The following is a 15573-nucleotide window of genomic DNA, read 5'->3' on the forward strand; positions in this document are numbered from 1 at the left end:
AATAATCGATTTTTGTCCACCTAAAATTGCAATATAAAAAACATGCTTAATCCACCTAGCAGTGCGATGATACCTTTTATTATCAATTCGCTTGTGCTTTTTGCATGAATATACTCCGGTGTTTCAGTTTTCATGACATTACTTTAATGACCGTCGTTTTAGCGGCAATTTGAGATTTTAAGGGCTGATGCCAGCAGGTTGCGTAAAACCACGTGGCTTTCTGTGTGTATTACATTTCTCTCAGTGCTCCCTCGCAAATGTTCAAAATGACTCTCGAAGTGGCCGGGTGACCAAGAAAGTTTTGATATTTTCGGTTACAAGTTTGACTACATCACATAAATCCAATAAAGCTACCGCTTGTTTGACAGCCTTTCTCAGATGATTTTATTTCTCTCTCAGAAAAAATGGCGCTGCCATATTATTCGACTTACATTACCAAAAATAACATTCACTTCATTTTTATCCCAACAACATATATGTTTTTATGCACTAGTCGCATCTAAATTAAATTATCCCGTCATTGTAAGGATAGATTTTTGATAAATGCTTTTGAAGGTGAGATATTCAATGAACAAGTTGAAAGACGGCGTTTTCAGCTATGCCATTTTTTCTTCAGAAAAAATTTTCCCGACTGCTAAAGTCAATGGATCATTCTAAAATTTTCACAGAATAATCTAAACTAATTTTCTTAGAGACTGTCAGTTGGGTTTTTTGATATTCGTTACCGTTTCTGATGATGAATCAGATTTGAAGCGTGAAAATAGCCTTCTAAATTATCCTAAAACACACTGGCCTCTGACCTTAATCACTCATTACTCTGTAATTTCGAAACTGCAAATCGGATTGATTTTTTTTTTGCTATATAAATCCATAAGATAATCATTACTTCAAAATCTCTTAGCCAAAACATTGACATGAATTCAACTCGTGAGAAACTGTTGAAGTGACACTTCAACTTACTGAATAATGCATCTGAATTGCACTTGTGACCGCCAGCACTCATAGCCAAAGCAGTGACAAAACTTACTGAATAGCGCCAATTTATTGACCCGGCTCCAAACTCCTGCGGTAGATAGAAAATAAAAAATCCGTCATCTTCACATACAAAAAAAAACCAACAACCAAATTCTCATTCATCAGTTACTCTTTGGTCATTTCACGTTTTTCCAAGGCAAACCACACTCCTTCCTACTGGAACGCAGCAGGTCAGAGTAGTAAAGGAAAAAAAACGGCTCTGGTTCCCATACCGTATCGTACCGCAGCATAAAAAGAAACGTAACTTCACTTGAGTGAAGCATAGAACCGAAATTGTATGGGGTCATATGGGAAAAGGAAGACCGGGCGGTACCAGATGACTGTTTGAATGACGTGCGACGCGTGCCCACCGCCTTTGCTTTCTCCGGCGGTTGCACAACATCAACATCGACTGAACTGTGTGACAGAGAGAGAGAGCGCGCGTGAACGAAATTGTTGAGAACATAAGATGAGAGAATATGAGAGTGCACCAGATAGAGAGAGAGAGCAAAGGAAGCAGGAAAAATCACTGAAGCATAAAGCATAAACCACATTGAACATAATGCAAGAAATTATTGAAGCGAGTGAAAAAATAAAAGGACGAGTAAGAGAAAGAGAAAGAGAAAGAAAAAGAGAGAGAGCGCATCGAGAGTGGAAGGATGCCGAGGAACGCGAGAGAAATTCGAAACCCCGAAAGCGACGAGTGCATTTGTTGCGTTCCGGATCAAAGTGGGTGCTTCGGAAGGAGAAGATCCGTTTGTTGCTTGTTTCCCCTTCGCATCAACACGTTGTTGCTGTGTGAATTCTGGTGCATGCTTCCGCACCGTCGTGGGGTGGTGGAAATTCGGTCGGTTCGGTTTCGTCCTGAGGCGAAGCCTGCGTCACTTCGGCACCGTTCGGGTCGGTCGAACTTTATAAAGGGACTGCGTCAAGTACGACAGGACTCAAAAGCCTTTCACGGTTCTTACAGTGCGGATCGTCACACATTTTTTCTCTCTGTCGTGTTTCACTCTGTATCAATTTTTCTGTTATTTATTATGAACTTTTTGAATCGATTCTTCGTGCCGTTCCTTACGACCTACCTGTATGTGTGTACAGTTACTAATCATCATCGTTCTAAATAATCAATCAACTGCAACTCGTGTGTGTGTGTGTGTACTAACCTACCTACCTACTTATATTCAAGTCTAACTGTACTTTGTTGATTTTCTGCTATTCTATCGTATCCCTGCTAGTGCTCTTCCTCTTCCGAAGAATCGAAATTGTGCAGTTGAAAAAAAAAGCAAGGAAGCGAAAACAGTGCATCCCGTCGTAGTGTGCAAAGTGCGAATCTGTGAGTTTTTGGTTTTTGGATTAACTGAATTAACGGCGCCACCCGCAAAAGCATAACAGGCCCAAAAGCCCCCAATCCTCCCCCGCCCTTTTGGTTGGTTCGATGTGCATCTACGTTACTTCCGGTGGAACAACCCCCGGCCGGTCAGTTGCGGTCCGACTGTTTCCCGGTTCCGCATCCGGTCCATCGGTGGCCAGTGGCTAGATCGTGACAGCCGAATAAACTGATGGAATCTCGTGGTCTGTGGTCATTTCCGGTGTTGTGTTCAGTGCGTACATTGTGATCTAACATTTCCGTTACTTTGTTTGCTCGGTTTAGGACCACGAGATGAAAGTTTTGCTACCGTCTACCATCAATACTGCTACTACTATTACTACTATTACAACAACAACAACAAAAACAACAGCTACTATTACTACGAATACTACCGCCACTACTGTTACTGTGTACTACTGAAACTATCTCGGATACGTAACTTTATAACATGTGCTAGGCGTGCGACATCTTGGCCGAACTGTCCAACTGTGAACTATGGATTTCCGTTTCTGAGATTTAAGTGTTGAAGTTTACTCTGTGCGTCTGTGCGTTTCGAGAAAGTTTGCAAGTGTTACTTTTCCGAATATAAGAAGAAGAAGAAGAAGAAAAAAAAAACTCCCAACAATCACTACAACTACTGACTGTATGAACTGCTCGCTGTGAGGCAATTTTTCCGGTTTTTCCACCCGTCTGATTGGCAGCATCGGGGACTTTATGCACTAGCGCAAACAATATTCGGAGCCCAAGAATCGCCGTCCGGTTTCGGTGCGGCAAGGAAGAAAGTTTCTTTTTCGATTCTCTTGGTATCTGTGTCACGTCCGGATATAAAATTTATTCTACCCAAGCAACAACACCGCCGCCTACCGCCGTCTTTGCGACGAACGACGGGTGACTCTCACGCGAAAACCCGGAAAAGCCCCAAAAACGAGGAAAACTATCGATTTTCCTCCGGACCAAACCACGGCTCCTTCCACCGTGGCCGGCTGGTTGGCTACACACAGTTTTTCGGGCGGTTCGGTCTGCGTGAGTGTTTTTTTGTTGTTTCTTCAAAAAACGGGCTACAGAAGTAACTTTTTATTAGCTCGGGGTGACCCCCGACTTGAGATCGAATCGAAAACATGAATTGACTTTTCGCGACCTGCTGCACATTTCCGTTTTGGGGTTTTTTGTCCGCACCTCTGGGCACTCACTGTGTGAAACAAGCAAACAAACAAACGTACCTGATAAAATGCCCCGTTGTTTGATGGCGAAAAAGTGGAAGGCTTACCCGTGGCCGGATCGGGTCGACGAATGCCAAATAACAGGAAGTTCATCAACTACAGCGACAACGGCATCGTCGGGGACGACGACGGCGACGGCGGCGGCGGCGATGACGACAACGACGGTTAGCCCAGCTCCAACGACACCTTCTCCACCGTTGGCACCATCCGTAATAGTCGAAGTTCTCGAAGAGGACGAAGAAATTGATGTCGTGGGAGATTCGCCGGCGGCTGCCGCTACCAAGAATTCCGCCGTCCCGGCCTCGGCCGGTACCGAACCTGGTGCCACTGCGACGGTGGCTGCCACCTGTTGGGGTCCTTCCTCGCCAACGGCTGGTGCGACGGCACCCAGTCCACCGCCCCATTCGCCGGAAGCTGCCACCCGGGATGCGTCCTCAACGATGCTTTACAACGGTAAGCTACCCTCTGTTTCATTATTTAGGATCTGAGTGGAATAATAATAAACCCTTCATCTTGTAACACGACTGCTTTCGATGGCAGCAGTACGCTCTGGTGGTTCGGGGTTCGGGGTTCGGGGTCTGTCGTTACCGTTTAAAGGCGCTCGCTTGGCGTCTTGATAGAATGTAGGAAACGGAGGGATAGAAGGATTAAGATGTCGGACCGATGTCAGCTGTTGCTCGGTGGTGGTGGTGGTGGAGGTTGCCATGGGGGAGACCTTAATACTTGGTCCGGAACACGGTGAGAGAGAGGGCGCTTCCCGAACGAGTTGTCACAAATTCTGTCAAACGATTACTGAATATTTTACACGCAGCAAACAGCTGGCAGCCAAGCAGGCAGACACAGATAGGAAGCCTGGCAAGTGACAAGGAAGCTACTTTATTCGAAACAGGTTTACTGGAACACTTTAATCCGAGAAGCGGAACAAATTTTTCGCCCTTAGAATGTGTTTAGTTTTTAAATTTTTTTTAGCTGGAGCGGATTGTACAAAAAAAGGGTTTGCTTCCGGTTACGATACTGGGTTCATATTTTCTCTTATCAGTTCAGAAGTGCTTCCCGAAATAACAAGTTCAGAGTTAGATATTCAATCATTTTCAACTGAGAGAAACTCCATGTTGAAATAACAGAGAACTTTTGATGTCGAACACACCTTTATTTTCTATATAGGGGTGCAAATCAGAAACTCAAGAAAAACTACACGTAGAAATGTGGTCAGGTTTTAAATACTGACAACTCAGTATATTTTGTATCAATTATTAATATTATTTCATCATATGATTGGAAATATGTCTACAATTCGATTTGATTGTATCAAGCCACGTATTTTCAATGATATATGATTGAAATTTTAATTTATAGCGAGCAGTGTCCTATTTTGTCTGCTAAAAATCTCCGGCATACCGGATTTCCCTGCCATAGACGACTGTTTTGAAGCAGTAAGCAATAAATCAAAGGGAAAGCATCGCTCTTATTGGTCAATCAATTCAAAAGCGAAGCTGTTGGTATCACGCGAATCTTTAAATAGAAACGAAATTATAGCTAACGTTTCAGTTCTACGCGTAGCATGCTAGAGGTAGGCTATTGCTAGATAGCAAGACAAAAAGCGTCATAAAACGATTTGAAGCTTTAATTGATATGCTCTGATCTTGTGTCATGCAAGCTGGGATAAAATTTCATGTTACATCGTTTCGTCTGAGAAATAGACAAATTGAAGTTCTATAAACTTTGAGTGCTTAAGATTAATTTCTAATTTATATAAGATGAACTCGATTGATAATGAGAAAAAGTTTATCGCTTCAATCGAAATTGCAGAATGGTAAAGAAACTTAACGCTATAAAAATAACTGCTTGCATACATATCTTGAACACAAGTTTGGCGAAAAGCAGTTTTATCGAAATCGAAAGTATGTACAAAGATATAATTGCATATATTTGGGATATTGGTGTAATTTCATCGGCTATAAAACAAATACAAATCAAGACAAACGATGTTCGGTGTTGGTTCCTAATCAAGATCAATCTAAGCAGACTCTCGTGCAATTGCGAATTCAAAAATGTGACAATTTTTATTCGACATTTGAAGAGAGACCAGAGTGAAGTGTGACGATTGATTGAACTTTTTGATTGTAGATCATTAGAAATTTTGGTTGCCTTGTTCCACATCAATGACTCGAACAACCCCATGGGACTGATCCTTGTAGTTTTTAGTATAGATTTTTGCATCTGCACGCTCTTTGATCATAACTCAAAATTTGAGTTGCGATTGCTCAAACTCAAACTAGAAAGATATGTTACTAGAGCTTTGAGTTCTTTTGCAATGAAAAACACGTTATGCTGTTTGGTGCGTCAATCATTTCAACTACACCTGAACTCATGATAATTGTTCATGATTTTATGATCAAAAGGGTTCAAACTATTCGTTTTCAGAAAAATACTCAAAACTTCAATGTTCTACCCGGATAATATACTTTAAATCTTCTGACTTAAGATATAAGATTGCATGCCTAATGGATTGATAGGAAGGCAAAATGCAGATATTAAAAAACAAAAACTACACGGAAAACCCTCCAATCAAAAAATTACGATCTCGCCATTTTTTATTTTTGCAGTTGTTGTTTTAACTAATAATTAGTTAGGTTAGTAGTTTGCTATTTGATTTGCACATATTGAAATAGTTGAAAAATATGTCGTTTTTAATGCTGTCTAATGTCAAAAACAGCACATAGCAAAACAAAAATTGCAATGGAAAATCAACCATTACTTGAGTTGAAATTCAAACGCGTTTCTTAAACATTTTCATGCAAACGAAATTCGCTTATTATACGTTTGTAAAACTCGTGAAGAGTAACTTTTGAATGATAGTAAATTAATGTTTATCATAACACTAGTTGCCAGAATATTGATGTAGTGATAATACATCTTTACTGCTCTGGTGTTACGAGAAGAAACGATTTATAGAAAAGTGCTATGCACAGAATTGATAGCCGTTAGAGATATTGCAATTAACAACACGTGTTTAACCAAAACTAGAACCCAGTGAATTGTATGCGTTTGAATTTTGGTCTTACAATTAACTTGATTCTCCATCGTGAAATGCATGTTACGGAATGAGTATCATGTTATCTTCAAGTCATGTACAAAAATTGTATGAATAAAGTGATAAAATTGAAAATGTTTTGTATTCATTCATATAATCTGTTGAAACTGTAAGTTGCAATGGCTCAAAAAATAAAAATCAGTGCATTCGGTTCGACTTTTTGTTCGTAAGTAGTGTAGTGGTCACAATTAGAAAGTTTCGTTGACACCAGCACTACTAAAAGACAGTATATTAAAAACAAAAATAAAAATGGTTTCAATAAATAATTCATTTAATATACAGCAAGGTTGAATTGAATAGTTAAAAATTACGTTTTTTATCCACCGGCTGACGGAGAATCGAAATCATAAATCACAGTTAATGTACTAAGCACGCTATTTCTTTCATTTATTATTTATTAAATTTGAAATACCATTCAATTGAAGTCCGAAAAAAATATCTTGTTTATACACTTTGTTTAATTTCTGTCATACATATAACAATTCTTGACCACCTAAATATTTTTAATAAGATGAATTTTCAAACGATATTTTGAAAAAAAAAGATGCAAAAATTATTATGCAGTTTATAACAGAAGTATTTGGAAGATTTCGATATAAAATTTTGTTTGTTTTTTTTTGTCGTGAGTACTTACTCTATTATGGACTTAATGGACGTCATTGAAAAATTTACCCTGTACAAGAATGGGTAGAACTTATTCGTGAATATCTCTTAGCAACATAATTTCTCCTCCAGACCATTGGAAATATGTTCAGCAATTTATGATAAAATTTTCAGCACAATGAGATATTTGAAAATAACTCAAAGTTGAAGTTTTCTAATATGCTTGGTATGAACGAGCATGAAGGTGAAATTCAGCACCAAAATGGAGCGCACATGCATTGAACGAATCATCGCACAAAGCGTATCGTGTAAAACCAGCGTATAGAAACACGGAATATTTCAATTATTCAGTACTGTGGGCTTTCAATATGTTTTGTTCGCTAGTAGAACAGACACTAACTATAGATAGTTATAATTCAGAAATATTTTTAATTGATTAATATGAGGGAAAGATATTCAGGCATGTTGTTCAAGACGGTCAATTCAGAGAGTAGGGTCTAAATGATGAAAAAATCATCATTTTTGCGAATTATTTTCAGAATTATCTTTCAACAAAATAAATCCAAATGTTTTGCATATTAAAAAGCATCATTCGAACAACATTTTGTGATTTTTTCTTGGAAAAATATTGGGAAATAAGTAAGTGAAAGAGATATTTTTGAGGACGCTTCTTAAAAATCATGATTTGCGGTGTCCACTGTATCTCAGCGCAGACTAATCAGAAGTGAACAAATCAAAGCAGCATAGTTAGAGTAGAAGTTTCTCTAGACCCCAACGTTCTTGTTTGATTTTTTTTTATTTTTGATGGTTGTTCAAAGTGAAAACTACGATTTTTCACGAAAAAAATCCACCATTTTGTAACTGTACAAACTCCCCAAAGAAACAAACAACGAAAAGGAAAAAGTTGAGGTCTGATTTTTTATATATAGAAAGTGTGTGCAAAATTTGAAAACAAAATTGCTGCAGTAGTTTTTGAATGACGATGGGCACGGTCTTTCAAACCCTGGTTTTGAGAAAAACGCGTTTCAAGCTTTCTGTCTATAAAATCAGTGGAAACAATTTATTACTGAAGCGAGCCCGTAGGGTCCAACATTTAAAAGAAATCGTATTTTTTCTTTAATAATTAGTTATAATGAAACATTTCAAGAACGTTTCGTCAAGTTTTACCTTTTTTTATATATATAAAAAATAGGTATAGAATTCGCTCAAACTTTCGAAAATTTTCCGAGGCCCGGAGGGCCGAATGACATATACCAATCGATTCAGCTCGACGAACTGAGCAAATGTCTGTGTGTGTGTGTGTGTATGTGTGTGTGTCTGTATGTGTGTTGTCAACTAAGAGGTCGAGATCTCAGAGATGGCTGGACCGATTTTGATCAAACTAGTCGCAAATGAAAGGTCTCTCCGTCACCCAAAACGCTATTGAATGGTTTTGAGATCGGATGTTTACTTTTTGAGTTATACGAAGTTTTATGTCAAAATTTTCAGTTTTTTGACAGTATCTGTCACAATTGACCTTGAAAACAGAATATATTTTCAGACTTAGATTCCGCACGGTAATACCTATCCAACGAGCCATAGATTGTTAAAATCCGTCCATTTTTAACGGAGATATCGAAATTTTTGTGTAAACGACTTTTCCCCCTATTCCAGCAGTAGGAATTTTGAGCGCTGTATGACAAAACAATGCTTGGGAGCAACGGAAAACACGATTTTCTATTCTGTTACATACAATTGTTTCTAAGTCCCAAAAAGACTGTGTACAGCATCCTTTTTCATGACAATTTGCCTCGGACCGATTTTAGCACGGCTCGTTTTTGGCAACATAATCGTTCGAATATGACATATATAAACCAGATGATGGCAGATTTTTTTTAAATTATATTGTTTTAAACTACTTACAGCAATAAATGCTGGAAGAACATAACATCCATATACCATTCGAATCAGTTCGTCGAGATCAGCAAATGCGTGTGTGACAAATAATTTCACTCAATTTTCTCTGAAAATTTCTTTTCTACCAATCCAGATTCATACGAAAATTCGTATGCTCCCAAACAAAGTTCCTGAATTATGTTTGGTTCCGACCTCTGGTTCCAGAACTACAGGATGATATATGAAACGAAATCAAAATTGTGTAACTCATTCTTCTCGTAGATGGCTGAACCGATCTAAGATTCAAATGAAATCTAAGAATCATCTAAGATGCAAATGAAAAGTTTCAAGATTCTTTTAAACATCTTGCTCTTCAGTCAGATCCAACTTCCGGTTTCGGGGATACAGGGTGATTGAAATAAAAATGTCTATTCCACATAAATTAATCAGGTTTATCGGGTTAGCAGATTTAGATAGTCGATAAAAAAAATTAACTTTTTTCAGTTTTAGTGGTATTCAGTTGTCGATTCAGAAGGCACCTAAAAATTTAATTCATGCTATGATTTCTAAAAGATGTCTTCACTGATTTTCAAATATTTTGAAACAAATGTAAACTATACAGCTATTCAGGTGAATTTATCTGACTTCGGCCATACCGATTTAAAAATTCCGGTTCCAGTATATAATCGTTTCTCAAAGCTCAATCGTTTTCTCAAAAAAGCCTAATCAAATTTCAGAAACAAAAATTCAAAATGAATTAAACTTATTTACAAAATTAATTAGTTTTATTCATACATACAAAAATTAATGAATTTTATCCAATTAAGCTTCAAAGTTGTACTCAAAACTGTAATTTATTCGTCATTTGGCCATATGAATCGGTTTGGGTTATGCTGGTTCCTGAATACCGGCTCTGGAAGTACCTCAAATTACCGTAAACTCTAAAGTGGAACTTACATATCATGGCATATTTAATTGATTATCACAGTTCTAGATTTAAATTCGATCCTATTTGCAGTTTCGACATTACAGAGTAATGAGTGATAACAATCTCAAATTGTCGCTTAAAACGAAGGTCATTAAAATAATGTAATGAAAACTTAAACACCGAAGAATATTCATGCAAAAAACACATGCGAATTGATAAAAAAAGATATCATCTCACTGCTAGGTGGATTAATCACGTTTTTAAGTCAATCATAGCAGAAATCTTGGGCTTGTGCGGCGAGCTCTTACTTCTTTGCAGTATGAGATAAGCAAAGATAAAGGCCCATAATTTGCTGAGTTTTGTTCCGATAGGCTTGAAAATTTCACAGAATATTATTAAAATGTTTCACTATAAGGAAATAACAAGAGAATAATAAATGATTTTTCGAAAGACTTAGACCCAACCCGCCCTTTAAGCACTGGTGAGGCGAAACGCGAAGAAATCGAAATGAAATATGTACTTTTTGTACAAACCAAAAACCCCCTAAATGTCCAATGGTGTGTACTCAAATTGAAGATCATTTGTTGCACTTTAAAGCAAGAATAGCGAATAAAATGCTTCAATTTCGTTCAGACCGAATTTCGAACTCCTCTTCGAATACTACTCAACATATCACATTAATCTCGAACAAGATTACCGGTTACCTTCTATATCGCTATCGGAATTGATAGCATTCGAATGAATTGGTGTCACCACCCTGTTGTCTCAATGCTACTGTATCATTTCTCTGCTGTTGCGAAGGCTTGCCAAATTACGTCAATATTTTAAAGGCCTATTGCGAGTTTTAATGTGTGGAATAATACACATTATTACATTGCACAGTGGTCCGGATCCACAATTTAGGGGGACAAAAACATTTGTGGCTTAGCCTTATACTTTAGAGCTATGATGTCTTCGGAACAAATGATCAGTGAAAGATAGGCCATATTTTGAAGCATATGGTATTAGGGTGGTTCTAATTATTAGGGTGATCCAAAAATTATTTTCCGTATGTGTTGAGATAGAGGACTGCATCCTTCGGCAAAATTGTAGGAAAACTTATATCAAGCAACTTTGCCGAAAACACTATTGTAGTATCTCTAACGGTTTTAGTGTTACAGCTATTTTAATAGATCAACTTAGGGTGTTCCTAAAAAAATCAGATTTTTGGCTCTAGCTTTCTTAATATTCACTTCTCGATTTTGGTGTCTTTGAATATCTTTTAGAGTTTATTGAAACCAATTTTTCATGACTAGCGCATTCAGGTAACGTTTTCTGAACCGAAGTTATGAGCAAAACTAGTTCAAAAACAGATCATTTTTAAACTGCTATATCTAACATTGGAGCAAACGAAAAAAAAAATCGGTTTGTTTCATTTTATAGAAAATACTTTCGAGCATGTTTATAGAAAAAATGGCGGAGGAGATATTTTTTTAAATTTTTTAAATTGTGTTCAAACATTGGGTTTTTTCATTGAAAAATGCTCTTTCATGTAAGACATTTATTAGCTATATATATTAAAATAAGGTATTGCTGTCTTCTAGCGTGTTAAAATTAAAAGTGTTAATTCAGCTGCATAATCGGGAAGATGGTGTACACTCACGTTGGTTGTTACTCTATTCGATAATGCTATTACAGGATCAGACGTTAAAAGAAATCGTTTGAATACATCCTCTAGATTCACTAAACGATTGAAGTTCTGCGGATGGAACTGCCTATACTTGCGAATTGATTTATTTCGACTCTCTTGCGCTTCCTTACTGTACAATATTTGCTATCTGTTTGGTTCCCTTGCGATTGATTGTTGAGCAAGAAGGCTGGATAATCTGGAACAACAATTATCCTTCATCTGTTTCCCTTTGCTGCATAGAATAATAATCTTTCAAAAGGAAAACACGGAACTAACAGCAGGAAGTGGACAAAGTAAATGCAGAAATTGCAGAGCTTTCTCCCACAGTACTGGGGAAAGTATTTGTATCAACGAAGCTAGTGTTCTGCCTGAACAATACGAAAGTGTTAAACGACATAACAGGCATACACTCCCAAACTTGGTACATATGCAAGCGCTCAGGAAAAGCTCTGAATTTTTCAAGAACTGAAACAAATGAGAATAATCCAAACAAATATCAATTTGGAATTTCGCTTCTGCACGCAATGATTCGATCTATGGAACTTTGGCTAAAAGTGAGTTATTGTTTGCACATTGAGAAACCGACATGGCGCGTGTCCCGACAAAATCAGCATGTCAAGGAGTAAGAGACAAACATTCTAACGGCATTAAAAGAGCAGCTAGGGTTACGTATTAGCAAAGACATCATATTAACAAGATATCCAGCTCGCACATTTCTAGAATAAATCATTGGAAACATCCTTTTTTGAGATCATGGTGCCCTCAGGTGAGTCCGCGTCGAATCTCGTACATTGAAGTAGGGAAGATAAACGTCAAAATCATGCGCGCCAAAATAGCAGCACTGCGCACCCACACAATTGACATGATATGTTGAATGTGATGCCGTGTGATGGCGTTCCTATACTGAAGATTGATTTCGCTCCAAGCTGACAGGGACAGGGCATTGGTGAACCATTATCTGGAGGCGGCAACTCGAATGATGGTATCTGGGCCCGTAGATTTTTCAAAGAATATAACACAGTAGCGCAAATCATCGAGTTAAATGGAAATATACTTGAACGGTTTTTTATAATCTTAACGTTGATAAACAGCAATGTGAAGATTTCGGTACCTGCTTTCCAGGAGAATTCGTTTTGTGGAGCTGTATGGATGATATGCTCTGTCGCCAACCGTGCATAAACTTCTGGTGCATGGGACTGCAATTATAAAACATGATTTGCTTCCTATTGGTATGTACAGTAAGGAAGTGCAAGAGAGTCGAAATAAATCAATTCGCAAGTATAGGCAGTTCCATCCGCAGAACTTCAATCGTTTAGTGAATCTAGAGGATGTATTCAAACGATTTCTTTTAACGTCTGATCCTGTAATAGCATTATCGAATAGAGTAACAACCAACGTGAGTGTACTCCATCTTCCCGATCATGCAGCTGAATTAGTTTTGACACGCTAGAAGACAGCAATACCTTATTTTAATATATATATCTAATAAATGTCTTACATGAAAGAGCATTTTTCAATGAAAAAACCCAATGTTTGAACACAATTTAAAAAATTTAAAAAATATCTCCTCCGCCATTTTTTCTATAAACATGCTCGAAAGTATTTTCTTTCAAATGAAACAAACCGATTTTTTTTCGTTTGCTCCAATGTTAGATATAGCAGTTTAAAAATGATCTGTTTTTGAACTAGTTTTGCTCATAACTTCGGTTCAGAAAACGCTACCCGAATGCGCTAGTCATGAAAAATTTGGTTTCAATAAACTCTAAAAGATATTCAAAGACACCAAAATCGAGAAGTGAATATTAAGAAAGCTAGAGCAAAAAATCTGATTTTTTTAGGAACACCCTAAGTTGATCTATTAAAATAGCTGTAACACTAAAACCGTTAGCGATACTACAATAGTGTTTTCGGCAAAGTTGCTTGATATAAGTTTTCCTACAATTTTGCCGAAGGATGCAGTCCTCTATCTCAACACATACGGAAAATAATTTTTGGATCACCCTAATAATTAGAACCACCCTAATACCATATGCTTCAAAATATGGCTTATCTTTCACTGATCATTTGTTCCGAAGACATCATAGCTCTAAAGTATAAGGCTAAGCCACAAATGTTTTTGTCCCCCTAAATTGTGGATCCGGACCACTGTGCATTGGGAAAGCTATAGTGTATTTTGGTTCGAGAACACCGAATTCTTTTTCTCTTTGTTGCAAATACCTTGCCAGATCATAAACTTTTTCGGCGAGTTCACCGATAAAAATGGATTCGAGGTTGCTTGGAAAACGTCACCTCGACCATTGACTTTGTTGAACTCTTGTCCGAAGAGCTGTTCATAATCCATCTTCTCGTACGTTGTTGTCCATGAATTAGTGCGCTTCGTATTGCGTAAAGATCTTCTTGTACATTTTCCGGCTTTTGTTTCAGTGGTAGTAGTGGTCCTATTTGGTAGCGCACAGGTTCGCGCGTTTTTAAACCTGACCACGACTGATTTCCGCAGTGGCCTGTCCAAAATGATTGTTCAGTTTACGGCTTCCATCAAGTATACATTTTTTTTTGTAACCATTAAGTCGGCACAAAATTTTAAGCACTAAAAGGGGAAACATTTCGAAATAAACTACAATAGAACAACCATTGTATCGAGGTATTAGGTGACTTATGCTTCAATCAGTTTCCAAGATGTCAATTTTTGTATATAATTGCAAGCTGTCAGGAAATAAATATTTTCAACATGACCATTTGGGTAGACTAATGTTATCCAAACAAATAAATGGACGAATTGTATTAGCAAAGATTTATACATTACAAATCTTTGAATGTTAAGTTGGTATAGGAACTAACTTGAATTTCGTTATGATTAATCTAATCTAGAAAATCAGTTTGAGTATGTTTATCGTTCATTTTGCGTATTATCTTTTTAGCTAGTCTATCAAATGAACATTCATGCCATAGAGTAGAAATAATTAAAATTTAGTTTACACATTTTTTTTCATTACGAATTTCGTCCCTGTTTATAAAACTTGTTAATCTATCCAATTTTGACGACAATCATTTTACCCATTTTTGAGTCTCCAATGGTTACCCTTGAAATTTATTGAAATTTTCACCTTTCAAATTTATTGAAATTTTTCATAAAACACCGAATGGGAACGGTAAAACAAAAATGTACTGATTTGTCAGTAATTGATATTCCTTCTTCCGAGATTGGGTGTAGTTAGTAATATTTCGATAACGTACACATGTTTACCAAAGCATTACAGTTTGCCGAAATTTCGAAATGTGTGCTAGCTTCGCCAAGATTTAATGGAACACTTATCTCTAAATGTAACGTGAATCTGAAATTTATTATTATTTTCACGGTAATCGTGAAAAAATGAAAAATAATCGAAGAAACTATTCGGTGGAAATAAGAACTATGTTACTACAAACTCAAAACCGATTCTAGAGCTCTACACACTTCGAAAAAACCCTGTGATTTTACTTGATCTTATTAAATGAACATCAATGGAACGTTGCAGTTCACGCGAATTTACGTAGTAGAACATTTAATATTGTGTCTAAGATTCCATGACATAAAATTCAATGAAATAAAATAAATGAATACTGATAGCGACCGCCGCGACTTGAACCGAGATTCATTGGATCGCAAACTGAGCCACAGAAGCGCACATCTGCTTGGCTCGTAAAAGGTGCATTTATATTCATACAATCGCTCCAGCTGGCAGAATGCAAGTTCCAGTCGAAACCAGTCAAATTCAAGTTAATCTAACATTAAGTCATTACAAATGAAATTTTACGTCATTT

General features: G+C 37.2%; 1 protein-coding gene across 1 annotated transcript in view; it reads left to right on the top strand.

The window, feature by feature from the left end:
* Positions 1 to 1972: 1972 nt before the first annotated feature.
* The window catches only part of LOC131438893 (protein escargot-like), a 183932-nt gene continuing 170331 nt past the window's right edge, over positions 1973 to 15573 (top strand). The window contains exon 1 of the mRNA XM_058609271.1: positions 1973 to 4056. Within this exon, the coding sequence (XP_058465254.1) occupies positions 3612 to 4056 (445 nt within the window). The 5' untranslated portion in view covers positions 1973 to 3611. The remainder of the gene's footprint in view (positions 4057 to 15573) is intronic.

The sequence above is a fragment of the Malaya genurostris genome, chromosome 3, assembly GCF_030247185.1.
Source record: "Malaya genurostris strain Urasoe2022 chromosome 3, Malgen_1.1, whole genome shotgun sequence".
NCBI classification, from domain to species: domain Eukaryota; kingdom Metazoa; phylum Arthropoda; class Insecta; order Diptera; family Culicidae; genus Malaya; species Malaya genurostris.